This window comes from Erpetoichthys calabaricus (genome assembly GCF_900747795.2).
Source record: "Erpetoichthys calabaricus chromosome 1 unlocalized genomic scaffold, fErpCal1.3 SUPER_1_unloc_22, whole genome shotgun sequence".
Classification (NCBI taxonomy): domain Eukaryota; kingdom Metazoa; phylum Chordata; class Cladistia; order Polypteriformes; family Polypteridae; genus Erpetoichthys; species Erpetoichthys calabaricus.
In genome coordinates, this window is record NW_026261588.1 from 2,066,578 (window position 1) to 2,089,977 (window position 23,400).

General features: G+C 42.8%; 1 protein-coding gene across 1 annotated transcript in view; it reads right to left on the bottom strand.

The window, feature by feature from the left end:
• nots (nothepsin) overlaps positions 1-23,032 on the bottom strand; it is a 51,540-nt gene extending 28,508 nt beyond the window's left edge. The window contains exons 1-5 of the mRNA XM_028825552.2: positions 22,803-23,032; positions 17,411-17,591; positions 9,324-9,441; positions 7,899-8,017; positions 7,370-7,569 (exon numbers count right to left, since the gene is read on the bottom strand). Of these exons, the coding sequence (XP_028681385.1) occupies positions 7,370-7,569; positions 7,899-8,017; positions 9,324-9,441; positions 17,411-17,591; positions 22,803-22,858 (674 nt within the window). The 5' untranslated portion in view covers positions 22,859-23,032. The remainder of the gene's footprint in view (positions 1-7,369; positions 7,570-7,898; positions 8,018-9,323; positions 9,442-17,410; positions 17,592-22,802) is intronic.
• Between the last annotated feature and the right edge of the window lie 368 nt (positions 23,033-23,400).

The following is a 23,400-nucleotide window of genomic DNA, read 5'->3' on the forward strand; positions in this document are numbered from 1 at the left end:
CCCTTCGAAATCAGAAGATGTCCAGCAGTGCCATCAGCTCAGAACTGGCAGAAACCAGTGGAACCCAGGTACACCCATCTACTGTCCGGAGAAGTCTGGCCAGAAGTGGTCTTCATGGAAAAGTTGCACCTCCGACGTGGAAACAAGGCCAAGCGACTCAAGTATGCACGAAAACATAGGAACTGGGGTGCAGAAAAATGGCAGCAGGTTCTCTGGAGTGATGAGTCAAAATTTGAAATATTTGGCTGTAGCAGAAGGCAGTTTGTTCGTCGAAGGGCTGGAGAACGGTACAATAATGAGTGTCTGCAGGCAACAGTGAAGCATGGTGGAGGTCCCTTGAACGTTTGGGGCAGCATTTCTGCAAATGGAGTTGGAGATTTGGTCAGGATTAATGGTGTTCTCAATGCTGAGAAATACAGGCAGATACTTATCCATCATGCAATACCATCAGGGAGGCGTATGATTGGCCCCAAATTTATTCTGCAGCAGGACAACGACCCCAAACATACAGCCAAAGTCATTAAGAACTATCTTCAGCGTAAAGAAGAACAAAAAGTCCTGGAAGTGATGGTATGGCCCCCATAGAGTCCTGATCTCAACATCATCGAGTGTGTCTGGGATTACATGAAGAGAGAAGGATGTGAGGAAGCCTACATCCACAGAAGATCTGGGGTTAGTTCTCCAAGATGTTTGGAACAACCTACCAGCCGAGTTCCTTCAGAAACTGTGTGCAAGTGTACCTAGAAGAACTGATGCTGTTTTGAAGGCAAAGGGTGGTCACACCAAATATTGATTTGATTTCGATTTCTCTTTTGTTCATTCACTGCATTTTGTTGATTGATGAAAATAAATGATTAACACTTCCATTTGGGAAAGCATTCTTTGTTTACAGCATTTTTTCACACCTGCCTAAAACTTTTGCACAGTACTGTAGCTTAGTCATAATAGATAATAAGATATAGTCGTACATATGAGTGAATTTTTTAAGTCTTGTCTTTGCTTTTCTTTTCTCTCAAGCGTGAAGCACTGTGTCACGTCACGGTTGTTTGAAGCTTAGACTTTATCAGTGAAGCTGTGCACTGACGCTCATTGGCACAGCCACCTATTATGTTACTCTTAGCCTTACAGGACGCTAGTGCAACAAGTAATCATTTATTGAATTATTAATTAGCCAGCCCAGTTAGTTTTTACACCGCGTTACAAATTATTATGCAAATTGTAGATTAAATATTTTGTTTTCAATTAAACTCATGGATGGTATTGTGTCTCAGGGCTCTTTTGATCACTGAAATCAATCTCGGACGCCTGTGATAATTAGTTTGCCAGGTGAGCCCAATTAAAGGAAAAACTACTAAAGAAGGATGTTCCACATTATTAAGCAGACCACCATTTTCAAGCAATATGGGAAAGAAAAAGGATCTCTCTGCTGCCGAAAAGCGTGAAATAGTTGAATGCCTTGGACAAGGTATGAAAACCTTAGATATTTCACGAAAACTTAAGTGTGATCATCGTACTGTTAAAAGATTTGTGGCTGACTCACAGCACACACGGGTTTGTGCAGACAAAGGCCAAATGAGGAAGGTGTCTGCCGGACAAATACATCGCATTACGAGAGCAGCTGCTACAATGCCATTACAAAGCAGCAAACAGGTATTTGAAGTTGCTGGTGCCTCTGGAGTCCTGCGAACATCAAGGAGCAGAATCCTCCAGAGGATTGCAGTTATGCATACCCCTAACCAATGCTCACAAGTGGAAACTGCTGCAGTGGGCCCAGAACTACATGAAGACTACAGTCTTGTTTACAGATGAGTGCTGTGCAACCCAGGATGGTCCAGATGGATGGAGTGGAGGCCACCATGTCCCAACAAGGCTGCGACGTCAGCAAGGAGGTGGCGGAGTCGTGTTTTGAGCTGGAATCATGGGGAGAGAGCTGGACGGCCCCTTTAAGGTCCCTGAAGGTGCCCTGAAAATGACCTCTGAAAAGTATGCGAAGTTTCTGGCTGACCACTTTCTTCCATGGTACAAAAAGAAGAACCGTGTTCTCCGTAACAACATCATCTTCATGCATGACAATGCACCATCTCATGTTACATGGGATACCTCTGCATCATTGGCTGATATCGGCATAAAAGGAGAGAAACTCCTGGTGTGGACCCCCATCCTCAATCCTATTGAGAACCTTTGGAGCATCCTCAAGCAAAAGATCTATGAGGGTGGGAGGCAGCTTACATTAAAAACAGCAGCTCTGCGAGGCGATTCTGACATCCTGCAAAGAAATTCAAGCAGAAACTCTCAAGTTCAGTGGATGTAAGAATTGTGAAGCTGCTATCAAATAAGGGGTCCTATGTTGATAGGTAACTTGACCTGTTAAGATGTTTTTGATCGAAATAGCTTTGGATTTCAGTAAATATGCTGCAAATTCAACAAATGACCATTTTCAGTTCTTTACAACCTATAAAATGTCTTGAAACTCTGTTGTGCGTAATAATTTGGAAGTTTTTTATTTTTGAAAAACATACCGTAATCATGAGGAGGTTTGTTCAGTAACATTCGAATTATACTCTAATGGTTGATGACTCAAAAATTATGCTGACTGCCACTTGCATCGACTATTTAGGAAAATCAGAGAAAAATATCATTTGCATAATAATTTGGAATGCGGTGTATTTATGGGTCCCCCTGATCTCTATTTAATTGTTCCTCAACTTAATTGTTAAGTTGGGCGTTGATTAACAACTGAAAGGCCATTGACATTACCAGCCCAGGATTAGGCCTTAAAAGAAAGATAGATAAATAGATAGATGTGAAAGGCACTATATAATAGATAGATAGATAGATAGATAGATAGATAGATAGATAGATAGATAGATAGATAGATAGATAGATAGATGTGAAAGGCACTATATAATAGATAGATAGATAGATAGATAGATAGATAGATAGATAGATAGATAGATGTGAAAGGCACTATATAATAGATAGATAGATAGATAGATGTGAAAGGCACTATATAATAGATAGATAGATAGATAGATAGATAGATAGATAGATAGATAGATAGATAGATAGATAGATAGATAGATGTGAAAGGCACTATATAATAGATAGATAGATAGATAGATGTGAAAGGCACTATATAATAGATAGATAGATAGATAGATAGATAGATAGATAGATAGATAGATAGATAGATAGATAGATAGATAGATAGATAGATGTGAAAGGCACTATATAATAGATAGATAGATAGATAGATAGATAGATAGATAGATAGATAGATAGATAGATAGATAGATAGATAGATGTGAAAGGCACTATATAATAGATAGATAGATAGATAGATGTGAAAGGCACTATATAATAGATAGATAGATAGATAGATAGATAGATAGATAGATAGATAGATAGATAGATAGATGTGAAAGGCACTATATAATAGATAGATAGATAGATAGATAGATAGATAGATAGATAGATAGATAGATAGATAGATAGATAGATAGATATACTTTATTAATCCCAAGGGGAAATTCACAAAAAGTAGAGGAAGGGGTAATCAGGTGATGTTTATCAGCAAAAATATTGTTATGAAGAGAAGACTGTCTGCAGGGGCAAGAATATTGTTATGTGAAGGTATGGAACATCAGTTGATTGTTAGGGGTAAAGGTGCTGAGTTGGGACAACATCATGGGAACCTCCATGCAGTGGATGCTGGGAACCTAGTTTGGAAGGGGGGCATTTAGAGATAAGAATTGTAATATATTCGGGGCTCACTTCATGAACTGAGACGGCTTTATGGGCTCTGCAATTGTTTTCTATGCTGTGCAGTAAAGTCTTAAATTCTGAGTGCCTTTCTGGAGACTCTGCTTGTTTTTTCTAAAATGTCTCCACAACACAACAAGCATAGCGACTGTACACAAGACAGCAGAAAAAGCCAAGATGGCAGTACCTCTGTGAGAATAAACCAAAATGCAAAATGTAAAAAACAAAAATAAAGAGACAACAATTAACAGCTAAAGACAAAAGGAAAAGAAAATTACAAAATGCATACAAAATCATTAATTACCCCTTATGAAAGGCTGGGATTGGCTCCAGCAGACCCCCGTGATCCTGTGTTCGGATTCAGCGGGTTGGAAAATGGATGGATGGATGGATGGATGAACCCCTTATGAAATGTTTTACCAAGGACCCAGTAACTAAAATGGGAAACCAGGGAGGCTACTCCATGACGAGTGCCTGGTGCTCAGCCCCAATGAGCAACATGGAGCCATCCTCCAGTGGGCCCACCACCTGCAGGAGGAGCCGTAAGAACCTTAGTGGACTGCTCTCTGGGTGCTGAAAACTTAATTTAGGTATGCGGAATGTGAGCTCTCTGGCAGAGAAGGGACCTGAGCTACTGCCAGAGGTAGAGAAGTATCATCTTGACATACAGTTAGGTCCATAAATATTTGGACAGAGACAACGTTTTTCTAATTTTGGTTCTGTACATTACCACAATGAATTTGAAATGAAACAACTCCGATTCAGTTGAAGTGCAGACTTTCAGCTTTAATTCAGTGGGGTGAACAAAACGATTGCATAAAAATGTGAGGCAACTAAAGCATTTTTTGAACACAATCCCTTCATTTCAGGGGCTCAAAATTAATTGGTCAATTGACTCCAAGGCTATTTCATGGGCAGGTGTGTGCAAGTCCGTCGTTATGTCATTATCAGTTAAGCAGATAAAAGGCCTGGAGTTGATTTGAGGTGCGGTGCTTGCATGTGGAAGATTTTGCTGTGAACAGACAACATGCGGTCAAAGGAGCTCTCCATGCCGGTGAAAGAAGCCATCCTTAAGCTGCAAAAACAGAAAAAACCCATCTGAGAAATTGCTCCAATATTACGAGTGGCAAAATCTACAGTTTGGTCCATCCTGAGAAAGAAAGCAAGCACTGGTGAACTCAGCAACGCAAAAAGACCTGGACGTCCACCGAAGACAACAGTGGTGGATGATCACAGAATCATTTCCATGGTGAAGAGAAACCCCTTCACAACAGCCAACCAAGTGAACAACACTCTCCAGTGGGTAGGCGGGCGTATCGATATCCAAGTCTACCATAAAGAGAAGACTGCATGAAAGTAAATACAGAGGGTGCACTGCAAGGTGCAAGCCACTCATAAGCCTCAAGAATAGAAAGGCGAGATTGGACTTTGCTAAAGAACATCTAAAAAAGCCAGCACAGTTCTGGAAAAACATTCTTTGGACAGATGAAACCAAGATCAACCTCTACCAGAATGATGGCAAGAAAAAAAGTATGGAGAAGGCGTGGAACAGCTCATTATCCAAAGCATAGCACATCATCTGTAGAACACGGTGGAGGGAGGCAGTGTGATGGCTGCCAGTGGCACTGGGACACTCGTGTTTATTGATGATGTGACACAGGACAGAAGCAGACGAATGAATTCTGAGGTGTTCAGAGACATACTGTCTGCTCAAATCCAGCTAAATACAGTCAAATTGATTCATGATACAGATGGACAATGACCCAAAACATACAGCCAAAGCAACCCAGGAGTTTATTAAAGCAAAGAAGTGGACAATTCTTGAATGGCCAAGTCAGTCACCTGATCTTAACCCAACTGAGCAGGCATTTCACTTGTTGAAGACTAAACTTCAGACAGAAAGGCCCACAAACAAACAGCAACTGAAAGCCGCTGCAGTAAAGGCCTGGCAGAGCATTCAAAAGGAGGAAACCCAACATCTGGTGACGTCCAGGAGTTCAAGACTTCAGGCTGTCATTGCCAGCAAAGGGTTTTCAACCAAGTATCAAAAATGAACATTTGATTTCCAGTTATTTAATGTGTCCAATTACTTTTGAGCCCCTGAAATGAAGGGATTGTGTTATAAAAATGCTTTAGTTGCCTTACATTTTTATGTAATCGTTTTGTTCACCCCACTGAATTAAAGCTGAAAGTCTGCACTTCAACTGCATCGGAGTTTCATTTCAAATTCATTGTGGTATTGTACAGAAGCAAAATTAGAAAAAAGTTGTCTCTGTCCAAATATTTATGGACCCAACTGTAGCTGGGCTCACCTCGATGCAGAGCATGGGCCCTACAATCAAACTCCTGGATAGGGTCTGGACTTTGTTTCACTCTGGAGTTGTAATAATAATAAGTGGCATTCATAGAGCGCCTTTCACAAACCCAAAGTCGCTTTACATACAGAAGTAAAAAAAAAAAAAAATCACACAGAAGACCAAAGTTCATAGGAAAGTTTTGAGTTGAGATTTAAAGGTGGAGAAAGAGAAGCAAACTCAGAGAGACTGAGGAAGAGGATGCCTACCTGGGTACTGTCCAACCGGGGTGGAAACCTCGGGGTAAACCCAAGGACACGCTGAAGAGATTATATCTTTCTGTTGGCCCAGGAATGCCTCAAGATCTCCTGAAGGAGTTGATGGTGAAAAAGTGACATTGAGGCATCTTTGCTTAAGACTGCTGCCCCTCTGAACCAGGAGATGGTTTAAATGGATTGATGGATGGTACAAAATCATGGAGCTCTAACTTGTCTGTTTGCTGATCGCATGACGCAGCTGTAACCTAAGGCAATATGTCAGTCTATTTAACTGACTAGCAGTTTGTCATCCAAGAACTCAACTGAAGAGAAAGGAACTACAGACCAACATGTTTGGACCACTTCATGCCTATGGACTGTTTTTCTTCAAGCCCAAAACACAGCCATGCCTAGGACCCCAGGCAAATCAGTTCTAATCTATGTCCCTCTTTCACATCACCGTAGAGGACCACAGTGCCTCTTTCTACAGTATGCAGTGATATGCTCCATATTTTTATCACAAAGGTACACAACAATGCACCATCATGCCCATTATCATCTGACCTACCAACCGGCAGGTGAGGCTGACCACACGTCATGGAGCAAAGTGCAGTGCTGTCTGCTTAAACCAATGGGCAAGGTAGAGATTGGTCATAAATGAAGAGTGGCAAATTAATGTGTGCTGGCGCCCTGCCCGGGGTTTGTTTCCTGCCTTGCGCCCTGTGTTGGCTCCAGCAGACCCCCGTGACCCTGTAGTTAGGATATGGCAGGTTGGATAATGGATGGATGAATGGAAATTAATGTGTATGCGAGTTGTGTGCAAGTCATGAAATGACTCCAGGGTTTCCTACAAGAGAACTTAATTTAAGCCGAAAATGGAATTAGTTGCCTTTTCATGTCAAAATTAACCAAATGCTCTAAAGAATATGATTACCTTCAAAGTCAAAGAGGCCTTCCGGACAGCAGCGATGCATTATGTGGATTTTGAATCAGACCGCTTGTGACTATGAAGTCTCCCCTCGCCTGCAAGCCAATCATCCCACCACTTTCACTTACCTGCTCAGGTAGAATGAGAACACCGGCTTCTTCACCTGCTTCTCCTCCAGGAGTTTATCAAACACGGGAAGTACGCTGCCCTCCGCCAGCGAAGGGTAGCCTAAACCAAGCACGCCGTCAAACTGTGCCAGGGCAAAGGTGTAACCTGGTTCAAAGACAGATTCACCGAAGCCCTGATCCGAGACAGAGACATCATTAATCTGCAGTACCAGAAAAGAGAGATGGAGTCAGGAGAGCCAAGGGTGTAGACTCGGGCACATCAGCATTGCTTGCCTTCCAAGGCAGGGTCATAACACCTCATAGGGTTACGTTTGAACAGATCTAATGCTGGCAAACGGCATAAAATGAACTCTTCAAGGTGGGAAACTGAAAGCAACCCACCAAAACTTAATGTGTGTCTGGCAGGAAAAGGAGGCCATTTTGTAAATTAAGACAGGTGACTGGACTGCCACCATCTAGGCATGGCCTCCTGTTTGGGAGAGGTGAGAAGCAGTGAGAGTGGGTGGCTGTGCCCAACCCAAACACTTACCGTCAAGCGGTCTTTTCCAAGGACTCCCATCAGCCGTCCAGATCCATAGCGGATGGCAAAGGTTTTCTGGGCATTTGTGTAGGTGGAGGACTTGAAGGACTTGAACTTGTGATGTTCACCTTTAAAGAGAGACGACTGTTAGTCCTGCCAGGGATGGGGCCTTTGATTCTGGATACTTCCAGATCTACGTAAAATCACTGCTTAGGATCCTGCTTCTTGAGGTATCAACTTCAGTCATAATGCCACCATAGAGAACTTTATGAGCACATTCTCAGTTATATGACATGAAAAGAAATCTGAGGACCAAGTAATCGTTCACCTTAGCAAAACGGACAAGTGTCTTGAGTGTGCGTCTGTCTATCAGTGTGCCCATCCGAGTCCATGGGATTCATTAAAGCAGCTCTAATGTTAGTGATGTGCCATCCGTTGGAATGCAAAATGCAATACATTACTACATGCATTATGAAACACATTCCAATAGATGGTGCACTGCAGACATTAATGTTAAAACACACCGAGGTCTATGTTGATTATTTAGATTTCAATTCATCTCTGATGGGTTGCGTATCGAGTGTCTCTATAGCCCCTTTCACAGATCCGGGAATCTAGAGCACGTGTAAAAATGTCAGATCAAGAACCCTAAAATGCTGACCTGGTAATACTGTATCTAAGGTGCAGACGTAGTAAGCTTAACCAGATTTTTCCATGGTCGTCATACAAATTATTCAGAACGTATTCAGACCCCTTAAGCCTTGTGCTAAAATCATTTCCATTCATTTTTTTCCTCACATCACACCATCTCAATACCCCAGTGAAAACAAGATTTCAGAATTAATTGTAAATTTATTAAAAATAAAAAACTGAACAATCCTATTGACACAAGTGTTCGGATCCTTTATTCAGGACTTTATTAAAGCCCCTTTGGTGGCCAAAGTATTGACAACAGAGGAACTTTAGTTAAAGTAAATAAAGTCAATGACCTTGGACTATTGTGGCCAGCAATGGTCATCAGGAGCAGAAGAGCCTGACATACTCTACCAGACTGGGGGACAGTGTACTCTTTGGCCATCCCTGGTTGGGTGTCACCAGACGTTTGTATCCCACTTGGTCATTGGATGCTCCCCTGGCCAAGACTTCGTAAAATGTTCAGGACACCTCAGAAACCATCACCTGAAATTACTAGTCGGTGAAAGCTGAACTCAGGGCCCTGGATGGTAAGTTGTCAAAACAGAAGGCAGGAATGTGTGAAAGAAAATGGGAGTCCACTGGCAACTCTCTTAAGAGTCGATTGAATGAAAAATGTGGGGGGTCTGACTTGGACCAAGGTAAAAACACTCTCACACTGGTTGACCTTCTGAATGAGGCATCCATGTCAATTGTGGAAAACGAGACAGTCGCATCTTTAATGTATGCTACGCCACTTACTGCAGGCCTCACTGATGCAGTAGGCAGATGGAACCCAAAGGTTGGAGGAGCCGGTGTCGAAGACCACGGTGAAATTCTGTGGTGGCGTCCCAATGCTGATTTCCCCAAAATACTGGGCCTAAACAGAAAAATGCAAGAAACGTCAACCTCAGAAGAAGTCCTCTTCAGGCTAAGAAGGTCAAGAAGAATCTGTTAAGTTGGCAGATGGACTGCAGGTACAAGGAACAGAAATCAGATGGCTGAGTTGAAATATGATTACAGGTACTAATGTGATCTGTCAGCAGTAAGGAATCACACGTGACGACGCTCCCACTCTCACCTTCTTTAGCATTTGACCCTTAAGACAGCAGAGGTGGGATGCAAAAACACTCGATTGTGCACTCAGATCTGAGGTCAACTGAGCACATGCAGGATATAAGGGTGCAATGCTGCCCCGTAAACCAGTGTGTCAACAGGAGAGAATCCTGGTAGATGTCCACACTGGACAATGAAAGAAGCCTCTCTATCTAAAGACACTTCTGGACTTCAGCTTACTCCTAGCTTGTTTTTCTAATGTTCTGGAGGCCTGGGCAACATTATTTTGAGATAGAGAGAGCTAGATGAGGGCCAAAGTGTAAAATGTAGTCATTAGCAGCAGCAGCCTGCTAAGATCATCATGCTAAAACAGGTACAGGGTCTTTTATGTGCTAAGCATTGGTGCAAAGACTGTTGTAGATGTTATTGCTTATGGATTTCTATCTCCAAATTTCTATCAATTCATTTTTTACTGTTTCCCCCAGCCTGTCTAAGCAAAGATGTCCAAACGTCCATTTTCCCTGACACCTCCTCCAACTTCTATACCAAGATGTTCACAGGACAGCTAAGAGGTACTGTATTATCTCTCCAGCATGACCAAGTTCGGCCCCTTGAAGGTCTTCTCCCTGATGGACAACTCCAATCAGGGGCTTGCACCACCTCAACTGGCTTCTCTAGATGCAGACGAGCAGTGGCTCTACTATGAGCTCACCCCATCTGTAATGCTGAGCCCAGACCCCCCTTGCACAGGAAGGTCAATTCTGCCACTTGTATCCTTGACCTAAGACCTTTCCATCACTACCCAAAGCTCAAGACCGTAGGTGAGGGTAGGAAACCCTCAGGTCAACTAGGAAACAAACAGTAGCTCTCCCTTCACCATGGCTGACCCGTACAATATTAGCAGGACTAATTCTGACTATGAGGGTGCTGCTCCAATCTGTCAGTTGATCTCAAATTCCACTCATCCCTCACTCGTGAACAAGACCCCGGGACACTTATTATCCTCTGTTTGAGGCAGCACTCCATCCCCAGTTTGGAGAGGGCATTCCACCCTTAACCAGCTGAGAACCATGGCCTCAGACTTGCAGGTGCTGATCTTCACATTGCTGGCTATTTCACCCCAGTATAATTTCTGAGGCCAAAGTCTGTGGAAGCCAGCAGGACCACAACATCTGTAAAAATCACAGATTTAATCCTGAGGTCACCAAACTGGACACCTGCCACTCCTAGTCTGTGCCTATAAATTATGAACAGAATTGGTGACTGGCAGAGTCCCACACCCACCCGGAAAGAGTCTGACTGACGTACATCGGCTTTTTGTATTGGGACTGAATAGCCATAACAGCATACCCCATAGTCCAGAAGCAGCTCCCCACAAGACACCCTGTATGCCATTTCCAAGTCCACGAAACGCACACAGAGTGGTCGGGCCTACTAAAACCGTAAAGCTGTAAAACTCTGCTTCCATTGACAGTATGAACAATGTGCCGTGGAATATTCCTGGCAGATTTTATTGTTTTTGTTTATTCCCCATTCGGCGTATACAATTTTTTTAAAATTTATTATCATTATTGGATTTTCACATTATTTTCTCATTTTTAGTATGGTGATGATGTCACACTGCCGCCATTTTATGACACTTGTTTACCTCAGGGTCACCATTTTGAAGCACTGTGGTTGATATTGTGTAGTTTTTATCTAAGCTTTATAAAGTTTTCTTCCCGGTCATTTTCTATTTTGATTTAGATTTCAAATATACAGTACTTTCATTCTCTAATTATATTTTCGGCTGAGCTTTATTATTTTAATTTGCCTGCAGAGACAGGTTGTTTTTTAGTAAGCGGCCCCTTTCTGATGAAGCAGTAAAGCATTGCTGTGTCCCAGACCTGTAGGTTACACTGTGACATAAGTGTGACGATTTCTTAACAGGTATAACGTGCTATTCATTCTCCAAATCTGGATAAATTCTCGAAAATATCTCTGTGGCTGTTTCGTGGAACGTAACGTAAAAACCATACATGGCATCTGCTTAACGTGACCCCAAAACATAAACCATGTAATCGAGTGTTTTCAAAACCCAAGGAGTTCATTTTGTTGTATGTTATTTTTTCTAATTATGTTAACTCTTTGAGGGCTGAATGTCTTTTCCAAAAAACTCAGTTTTCCGAGTACATAAAGTAATGGTTCACACATAAATCAACATAAAATGTCTGTTGATAAGTGCTGTGGATGCTGTTGGCGCATGTTTGGCGTCTCTGGCGGCAGTCGCTGTGCAAGGGCACCTCGATGGGCAGTAGGAATGCACCGTGGGCCGGCTGCCTGGCTGTCTTCGCACAGCAGGTGGGTGGTGGTCGCAGTGTGACGCAATCTGGTTTGCACCTCTTGTCATCATATGTGGTGGTCCTCCCAGGTGAACGCTACATGAAAATGTTCAGCCCCACGATCAGCTGGGGATCGATCAGACGATGCTGGTACCTCACTGTCGTTTTTGATATCCATCTCCAGGTTGGAGTCCAACAAGTCAGAGTCCTATTCAATGAAATTACGTGAAATGTCCATGGAGTATTTTGCTTTGCACATTTGCTTTGGTCTCTTGCCAGATGTCAATGCCATTTTAGAGGTTGTTTGCTCTTCGCTACTCACACACGCATAGGTATTCAAGGTTAAATCGACAAAGCTATGTTACTGTCCTTCTACCAAAGAGAGTAGAACTAAAATGTAAGGGCGAGTTTTGTTGCAGTTTACAGCTGATTACCGTCCCCTACCCCTGAATTTTGACAAAAGTTGACATCAGCCCTGAAAGAGTTAAAAATGAATCACAATCTCCCTCAACACCACTGAGAGGTGCCACCATTTTATGGTCATGTTGCGATGGCTGCTTGTCAAGGGGTGTGCTCCGTAAGTCGCATCATATGATGTCATGAGCACAACTAAATTTAAGCAGGCGTATCATCCAAGATTGTGGATTCATGTGAACTTTATACCAACTTACTATTTGTTGTTTTGGGAGTTCTGGCTCAAGAATTACTGCTCTGATCTCTGACTATGATTTAACTTTAGCGTTTTGGCACTCGTTGCTTGTTTACTGCTTTTCTGGTTATCTGGTATTTGAGTCATGGCAACTGGACTTCTTTCTTATTAGGCAGATACGTTTCACTGCTTATCGAAACTGCTTATCGAAACGTATCTACCTAACAAGATGGAAGTCCAGTTGCCATGACCCAGCTACCAGATAATTTCACCTGGATGACTGAGAATCTTCACAGACATTTTCCGGTTATGATTCTTGACTTAATAATAATAATAATAATAATAGTAATAATAATACATTTTATTTCAAGGCAGCCTTTCTAAACACCCAAGGAAACCGTACATGAATGAATGTACACATACACATATATCTATATCTATGGAACAGGCCAGTTTTTAAATAAATAATTGGCGCACTTTTGGCATGGTAGTGTGGCCAGAGCGGTTCTTGGAAGTGACGCGGTGCTGGCGTTTCCTCGCTTAAGTGCACAGGTGAAGAATCGTCCATATCCGTAATTGAGCTGCTAATCGTCACACCTGTGCTACGTCCCCATTATATACATAGTAGGAGCGCGAGTGCGGAGGAGAGAGAAGAGAATAGAAAGACGCATTAAGTGGAGGTTAATGGACAGAAAGAAGACAGGAGTTGGCGTAAGCTGGCGCTTATCAGGAAGAAGCAGGTGGACAAGGACGGTGTCTCAGGAGGAGGCATGAGGATGACTCCTGCTGAGCAGTCTAGAGCAGGAGTGATTGCTGAGCTCTGGGAAGTCTTCTTGCCGGCTCAAGCGAGAATAGACAGCGGCGGGAGCGGGAGCAGGGTCTCTACAGAACGCCGTGGATCAGGCAGCGGGGACATGGGCCAGATATAATGGATGTGTGCGCCTGTTAGCGTACGTCTCTCCGTGCTGCAAAGCCTACAAAGGATAAGGTGTCAGTTTGAAGAGGGAAGCATCTGGCAATGAAAGAATTTTAACACTCCTGGTGATATTTTAACCTCGGTTTTATCGGATTATTTTAACCTCCAAATTTTCACTGTTTTTTAATGGATTATTTATTTAATGATGCTTTGATTGCACTGCACTATTTATTTGAACATTTTTGGTTTTTGACTGTTTTAAAATAAAAGCACTTCTGCACTTTGCACCTTTTCCCTTGCTTTGTTTGGTGTCCTCATTGTCCAGCTCATCCAGTTACATAACCGACGGTGTCAGGTTCAAGGGCTCTCAAATGGGAAGTGGGGCGTGGAGCAAGAACCCGCATCGTCACAAACTGAAAATACAGCAATAGGAATACAGTCCGAGGTCATGTAGTGTAAGCTACTCTAAACCGATAAGTCTTAAGACGAGATCTGAAAATCGGTAGGGAGTCTGTGTCCCGAATGTTTGGTTGTAGTGAGCTCCAGAGACGAGGAGCACTTTGACTAAATGCCCAGGAGCTCATGGTGATCATGATGAGAAGACCAGAAGTAGAGGACGTAAGAGGGCAGTTAGGTGTTGTCACACACGTGCGAGTAGGGGACAGCTAAAGGGCCTGGGTAAATGTAATACTACACCAGACCAGGGGGTGGCAGAATGTGCTGACTCTCTCTCTCTCAGTTTCTTGAAGACCATTCCCAGGAAATCTCACCAGGTCCTGGCACCTCTGATGATGTCACTTCCAGCTCCGGCATAGATGACATCATTTCCTTCCCCAGCATATACATATATAGATAGACGCTGCATTCACTGTGTTGCCCAGTCGACACGATACGTCAGTGCGTCCGCCATATTGCGAGTGGCAAAAGTGCCATTTAAACTAATACAGGTAGACGTGGAAACCGGGTTTTCTGATGAAAAAACAATAATGTTTAAAACAGTATCATTTACATACAACAGATTTTGGCGAATCGTTTAAATGCAATTATTTATATCCATTTATGCACTAATAATGGCAATTATTAAATAATAATAATAATTATTATTATTATTATTATTATTAATAAATAATTCCTCTCATATAAGTAACATTTCTCGGACTGCCTTCTTCCATCTCTGAAACATTTCTAGACTTTGTCCTACTCTTACGCAACACAGTGCTGAAGTATTGGTTAATGCCCGAGTCACCTCACGTATAGATTACTGTAATGCTATTCTATCTGGCATCCCACAAAAACGTATCCATCACTTACAACTTCTTCAAAATTCTGCTGCCAGGATAATAACCTGCTGTTCTAAATCCACTGAACATATTACATCGATTCTTTCTCAACTTCACTGGCTCCCTGTTAACTACCGATTACAATACTAAATACCGCTCTTAACATTTAAAGCTTTCCACAACCTCACTGATCTCCTACAGACTTGCACTCCTCTCGCTCACTCAGATCCTCATCTGCAGCTCGACTTTCTGTACTGCACATCAGACTACGGGAGCTCGAGTGTCTCTCATTGTGCTCCTCAACTCAGGAATTCTCTTCCCTCTCTTATCCGTCAGTTCGATTCAATAACACATTTTAAAACTGCCCTCAAAACTTATCTTTTCAAACTGGCATACCAATTGTGAATTTTGCACCGTTACTGCCAGTTATCTTTGTCTGTCTTTCTTTTAACAGTGAAATGATCCACTCAATGACAAAAATCAATTTTATTGTACACAAATTGGCTTAATAATTTCTGAAAACATTTCACTCATTCCTCTCTCTCAATCTCTCACACACACAATGTGGTTACTTAAATATATACAGGATAGGATCTAAAATCCATGAAACAGAACTGTCTTCCATAGCTTTTTCCATGTGTTGCCACTCTGTAATTTGAGAGTATTCAGTCTGGCAATATGGTGCAGCCTTAGTTTGTGGATGACAGACACAACTGAAGACATGAGCATATAATGCTGGTTGTCAATTTCAAACTGTGTTTCCTCAATGTGCTCCTTGAGAATAAACACATCATCTGAACCAATCTCAGCCTGAACAAACTGATTGATCAAAGATACACTGACAGCTTGTCCTAATGTCGACTGTCTGATAACACGCTCGGCTGCTTTGACCACCTTGACTGGACCATCAGAAGGAATCATCAAACCTCCTTTGCTTTTAAATGTGAGCGAGTGGTAGCTTTGATCATATGATGCCGGTACAGCATCTGTTACCAAACTAGCACGGCACACGTCACATGACAGCTTTCTCAAAATTCCGTCTAAGGGCTACCTGACCTCCCACTGCTTCCTGACGTGGATTTCTTTGGGAAACCTTCAAAGTTTGAGAAATGTTAACAGCTAACAACAATCTACATAGTTAGTGACTAAATATGTTTAGCCAAAACATTGCTTGGAGGCTCACGTGAGTACAGTTTAGCCTGGCGTAGCTAAAGTTAAGATTATAAAACGTGATTTTCTAATGGCCAAATATAACCAAAACAATTGTTCAGCTTTACCTACGAAATGTAATCCCTGTGATCTGGTTTGGAGCGTACAGCGGTTTGTACAATCCCAAGCAGCACATTATCCATTACTTCACTCCACAGCAGTGCCACTCGCAATATGGCGGCGACGTTGACGTACGATGCTGCTGGTCATGAGGCATCTAGTAATTCTATGTCTATGCTCCTCAGCCCTTAAAACCGCCATCTTACATCCATATATTCAGTTCTGTTTTGGACTTAGTCTTGTGAATATCTCTGTTCAATTATGGGATATAATATATGGGTGGCTGCCCCAAACCTTTATGATGTCTTGGAGACAGTGTATAATCATGGATGAGGTCACAGAGGTATAATGGACCCAAGGTTATAAAGGGCTTTGAAGGTAAGCAGAAACATTTTAAAATCAATGTGCAATTTGACAGGAAGCCAATGAAGCTGTTTAAGAGATGGGGTGATGAGTTGTATGGAAGAGCTCCGAGTTATAATACGGGCAGATGAATTCTGTACAAGCTGGAGTTTATGGAGAAGCTTATGTGGGAGACCAAAGAGAACAGAATTACAATAATCAATGCTGGAAGTGACCAATGCATGAGTAAGGATGGCGGTGCTATTTAGTGTGAGGGACAGAGGGTGACAGGCCTGCAGTGCTACAGAGATGAAAATGTGATGACCGTGTAACATTATTGATATGGGATTCAAAAGACAGAGTACCATCAAACTATTAACCTGAGGGGAAGGACAGACTGATTAACCATTAATATTAAATGAAAAAGCATTTGATTTTGATAAGGCAGACTGGGAGCCATGATTTCTTGTTTTCTATGCCATCAGTAAGTTCTGGTCTCGACTCACGCCTTGCTTACAGATAAACATTTCACCTCCCAGTTCATCGCATTCACTCCCTGCTGTCAATTTCTACATTGCTGCAGTACCGACAAGGCAGTTGCCATCCCACCATGGACAAATAGTGCCGCAACGACGATGCCACACTTTGGATGTGTGACACTTACAAGATTTACAAGAAGAAGTCATTGCTAACCACAACATGGAAAATTAACGGCTTAACCTGACCCAAAACGTAAACCAAAATGGCCCCCTACAACATCATGAAGGTGACAATAATTTTTATCAAATGTTTCAAAATGTGCAGAAAATTACATGCAACATGTTCTAAAACTTTAGAGTCGCTTCCACTGCCATTTCTTTCCTCACCCTCCACAGTCCTCCTCTTATTATCTCCAAATATGTCCACCTTCTCAACTTTATTCCTCTATTTTGTTCTGTTCCTCTTGCCCAGGCTCTTGACTCAGTGACACACAGAGAAATGCCAACTAGGAGGCTCAAGGGTAGCCATCTACTCACGTCCATGTAGTTTGACAGCCTCTCCACTCCAGTCCTGGGCAGCTCCTGGAAAACATGACCTGGGAAGCACACGGAGTATCTCTGCTCCACTCGCTCTGGATGATGCTCCTTCAGGAACTCGTCTAGCCTGTCTGCTTCTCGCAGTTGCTGCCTGATGGACCGGTGTTTCTTAAGACTGACCCTGAGTGAACAGAAAAACGGAGGATGACAGGGAGTTGAAAATACAATAGAAGAAGGTGGAGAAGAAGCAGCCACCCATAGGACATCTCATTCACCAGCACTGGAGTTCAGGTGGTCAGTGTGCTCGTGTCAGAGGGGTGTTCTGACTTCTTTGGATGAAGTTCACACCATTGATGACGACACACTTCACAAAGTGTGGGGATGGCAAGGAGGGTAGAAAAAACTTGTCTATAAGAACTTTGGAGCTTCTTCTCCACTACAGCCTGGGCTTGTGGCTGCCTGTGCAATATGCTGGTATTGGATCGACTTATGGATTTGGAGAAGCTATAGCAGAAGGTGTAGTCTCTGACCCAAGGTGAGTGGTGTGAGGCTGAACCATTGGGGTGAATGTAAAGGCAGTGGATGAGGCACCTGAGAGTGCATGTAGAGCAGCATAGGAGCAGCTCAGGATTATCAGGCTGGTCAAGTAAGGAGAGAGCAGTTTTAGCTGTGAAAGAAGCCAATAAGTCCTTCCAGGGAAAGCGTTGCCCGAGTGCCGAGTCCATTCTTCTGTTTCTCAATTCCAAAGTCATTTTATGTGTATATCTAACTAATATATAAAAAAATCTTGGGTCGAGACATCATTATCTCGGGGAGACACTTTGAAGTCCTGTGAGACTTCTTGCACATCACACCTCACTTACAAACAATTTCTCTGAGACACTTTAACGTCACACTAGACAAAGAAGTGAGACAAAAGGACAGCTGCTGTACAGGCTTTTAAATGATCGTCGCGCAGCACGACATGAAGATCACGCAGCTCGGTAGCAGCTAGCAGCAGCCATGAAATGTCTGCTAAAAAGCAGGTAACAGTAGTGGCGTGATCTATCTATCTATCTATCTACAGTGCATCCGGAAAGTATTCCCAGCGCATCACCTTTTCCACATTTTGTTATGTTACAGCCTTATTCCAAAATGGATTAAATTCATTTTTTTCCTCAGAATTCTACACACAACACCCCATAATGACAACGTGAAAAAAGTTTACTTGAGGTTTTTACAAATTTATTAAAAATAAAAATACTGAGAAATCACATATGCATAAGTATTCACAGCCTTTGCCATGAAGCTCCAAATTGAGCTCAGGTCCATCCTGTTTCCCCTGATCATCCTTGAGATGTTTCTGCAGCTTCATTGGAGTCCACCTGTGGTAAATTCAGTTGACTGGACATGATTTGGAAAGGCACACACCTGTCTATAGAAGGTCCCACAGTTGACAGTTCATGTCAGAGCACAAACCAAGCATGAAGTCAAAGGAATTGTCTGTAGACCTCTGAGACAGGATTGTCTCGAGGCACAAATCTGGGGAAGGCTACAGAAAAATTTCTGCTGCTTTGAAGGTCCCAATGAGCACAGTGGCCTCCATCATCTGTAAGTGGAAGAAGTTCAAAACCACCAGGTCTCTTCCTAGAGCTGGCCGGCGATCGGGGGAGAAGGGCCTTAGTCAGGGAGGTGACCAAGAACCCGATGGTCACTCTGTCAGAGCTCCAGAGGTCCTCTATGGAGAGAGAAGAACCTTCCAGAAGAACAACCATCCATCCATTTTCCAACCCGCTGAATCCGAACACAGGGTCACGGGGGTCTGCTGGAGCCAATCCCAGCCAACACAAGGCACAAGGCAGGGAACCAACCCCGTGCAGGGTGCCAACCCACCGCAGGACACACACAAACACACCCACACACCAAGCACACACTAGGGCCAATTTAGAATCACCAATCCACCTAACCTGCATGTCTTTGGACTGTGGGAGGAAACCGGAGCGCCCGGAGGAAACCCACGCAGACACGGGGAGAACATGCAAACTCCACGCAGGGTGGACCCGGGAAGCGAACCCGGGTCTCCTAACTGTGAGGCAGCAGCGCTACCACTGCGCCACCGTGCTGCCCGAAGAACAACCATCTCTGCTGCAATCCACCAATCAGGCCTGTATGGTAGAGTGGCCAGACGGAAGCCACTCCTTAGTAAAAGGCACATGGCAGCCCGCCTGGAGTTTGCCAAAAGGCACCTGAAGGACTCAGACCATGAGAAAGAAAATTCTCTGGTCTGATGAGACAAAGATTGAAGTCTTTGGTGTGAATGCCAGGCGTCACGTTTGGAGGAAACCTGGCACTGCTCATCACCAGGCCAATACCATCCCTACAGTGAAGCATGGTGGTGGCAGCATCATGCTGTGGGGATGTTTTTCAGCGGCAGGGACTGGGAGACTAGTCAGGATAAAGGGAAAGATGACTGCAGCAACGTACAGAGACATCCTGGATGAAAACCTGCTCCAGAGCGCTCTTGACCTCAGACTGGGGCGACGGTTCATCTTTCAGCAGGACAACGACCCTAAGCACACAGCCAAGATATCAAAGGAGTGGCTTCAGGACAACTCTGTGAATGTCCTTAAGTGGCCCAGCCAGAGCCCAGACTTGAATCCGATTGGACATCTCTGGAGAGATCTTAAAATGGCTGTGCACCGACGCTTCCCATCCAACCTGGTGGAGCTTGAGAGGTGCTGCAAAGAGGAATGGGCCAAACTGGCCAAGGATAGGTGTGCCAAGCTTGTGGCATCATATTCAACAAGACGTGAGGCTGGAATTGCTGCCAAAGGGGCATCGACAAAGTATTGAGCAAAGGCTGTGAATACTTATGGACATGGGATTTCTCAGTTTTTTTATTTTTAATAAATTTGCAAAAACCTCAAGTAAACTTTTTTCATGTTGTCATTATGGGGTGTTGTGTGTAGAATTCTGAGGAAAAAAAATGAATTTAATCCATTTTGGAATAAGGCTGTAACATAACAAAATGTGGAAAAAGTGATGAAGCACTGGGAATACTTTCCAGATGCACTGTATCTATCATATAGTGCCTTTCATATCTATCTATCTATCCATCTAATCCTGCCTACTATACCAAAATCTATCTATCTATTATATAGTGCCTTTCATATCTATCTATCTATTATATAGTGTCTTTTTATCTATCTATCTATCTATCTATCTATCTATCTATCTATCTATCTATCTATCTATCTATCTATCTATCTATCTATCTATCTATCTATTATATAGTGCCTTTCATATCTATCTATCTATCTATTATATAGTGCCTTTCATATCTATCTATCTATCTATCTATCTATCTATCTATCTATCTATCTATCTATCTATCTATCTATCTATCTATCTATCTATCTATCTATCTATCTATCAGAAGATCACAGCATTGTCGGCAAAGTTGAAATCAGTGAATCTTACTTCACCAACTGAAACATAATAATAATTATTTGCATTTATATAGCGCTTTTCTCACTACTCAAAGCACTCAGCAATTGCAGGTTAAGGGACTTGCTCAAGGGCCCAACAGAGCAGAGTCATTTTGGGATTTACGGGATTCAAACCGGCAACCTTCCGATCACCAGTGCAGATTCCTAGCCTCAGAGCCACCACTCCGCCATAATGTCCCAGATGTGTTCTATTGGATTTAGGTCTCCATGGATATGCCTCCCCAGATATATCATCACTGACCCACCACCAAACCGGTCATGCTGAACAATGTTACAGGCAGCATAACGTTCTCCACGGCTTCTCCAGACCCTTTCATGTCTGTCACATGTGCTCAGGGTGAACCTGCTGTCATCTGTGAAAAGCACAGGGCGCCTGCCAATCGAGCTCCACAGTGCCCACTAGAGGATGTCGGGCCCTCAGGCCACCCTCATGAAGTCTGTTTCTGTTTGGTTGGTCAGAGATTTTCACACCAGTGGCCTGCCTGCCTGCTGGAGGTCATTTTGTAGGCTCTGCCAGGGCTCATCCTGTTCCTAATTGCCCAAAGGAGCAGATACCGGTGGGTCCTACTGATGGGTTAAGGACCCTTCTACGAGGGGCCCTGTCCAGCTCTCCTGGAGTAACTGCCTGTCTGTCTCCTGGAATCTCCTCCATGCCCTTGAGACTGTGCTGGGAGACACAGCAAAACTTCTGGCAATGCCACATGGTATTGATGTGCCATCCTGGAGAAGTGTTGCCCCTCTAGTGCACAAAAGCAGCTGAAACTGATGAGCAAGCCCCTCTGCTACTTAACTGAGCAGATCAACAGCCCAGGAGTGTCATTGACTTGATGCTCTACTCTCATTAAAAAGGGTCCTTTAATTATTTGAGCAGTTTATAATACCTTTCTTATACAGTACATCTCTGTAATGGTGTTGATATCCACATATAATCTAATGCCTTTCATATATTTCATATCTAATTATGTTATATAGTGCCTTTCATATCTATCTATCTATCTATCTATCTATCTATCTATCTATCTATCTATCTATCTATCTATCTATCTATCTATCTATCTATCTATCTATCTATCTATCTATCTATCTATCTATCTATCTATCTATCTATCTATCTATCTCCATAATTTCACCAAGCATGCATATCTCTATGGCTTCTCTGGTAGCCATTGTTCTGTATTCTATGTATTGAGATTCCACGTTTCACTTCAATATGTAATAACAGGTAAAACACTTGGGCTAAGAGCCTTGCACATTAGATATGTTGACATTTGCTTTTAAAAATTCAATTTGACTTTCCAAATGAACTCTGTACTATTTTTTCCTTCTTCTCTTTTTATCTGACAGGGTTCTGTTTGAAGTTCTCAGCCTACTCAGGTAAATGTATTCTTCAACACAATCATTTCTCCATTGTATCTCATAAGTGTCATTACCGTCATGTGTACAAAGTACAAATTCTTCCTTGTATGTCCTAATCAAAACGCAAGACAGTACAACTCTCTAAAGTTGTGGTTACATGGGTATAACTGCCTTACCACGGGAATTTTTTGTGGTTCCCCCATCCTGTTCAGTTCCAAATAGACTGGCATAGCCCATCTGCTTGTCGAGGTGAGGTGAAACACGTACTCCACTATCTGATGACTTCAACAGGTAATCATCACGACCCTCAGGCTGCAGAATGCCATTATTAGCATGGGAGAAGAGACCGTGTTGTTAGGAATGTGTACATTATTACTATTACGATAAGGTTCATGTTTAACGGATTCTGTGGTTCTGTGGTTACACTGTACATGTAACAATAGTCTGAAACTAAACTAAATAATCTCTTTTGCACTGTTACTCCTGGAAAGAGCAGAAGTGTGATAAGAGAAATAAGTGACAGTCATCTTATTCTATGAAGTACGCACCTGATTAAGCCATGCGAGGGTCCCACACACAGCAGCAGTAGCAGGATGAGCTTCATGTCTGCCTCCCTCTCTCTTCTGTGTCTGGCTAGTTCTGTTTTGCTCCACTTTTGATGTCACTCAGGTCACACTGTTCTTGCCAAGAGACGAGTGTCGGTGGCTTTTCTGTGCTGGCTCAGGGACATGCTCCTGGCTTAGTCCCAGCACACTCATCCCACTCTTCCTGCCACCGTTCTCTGCTTCTGCCCAAAATGACTCGGAAAGGAACTGACATGAAGTTGTGAGATGACAGGTGAACTTGGACCAGCCCTCTACATACGTATTGTCCAGCAGTCCCAAAGGTGATGCGTCCACATCAGGACTTCTGCTTATCGTTGAGTCACGCTGTACGGAATCCGAGGGCGCGTTCCTCGCTATATAAATACAAAGAATTATTATTATTATTATTAACATTTTCACATCATTTTTAATCAAGCTGATAAAGCCTGTAAGGAATAAAAAGAGAAACAAACAAACACATTTATAGAGAGATTATTTTTAATGTAACAAAAACCAGCATTGCTCTTATTACATTATAAATTATGGCAGCCTCTCTTTTGAC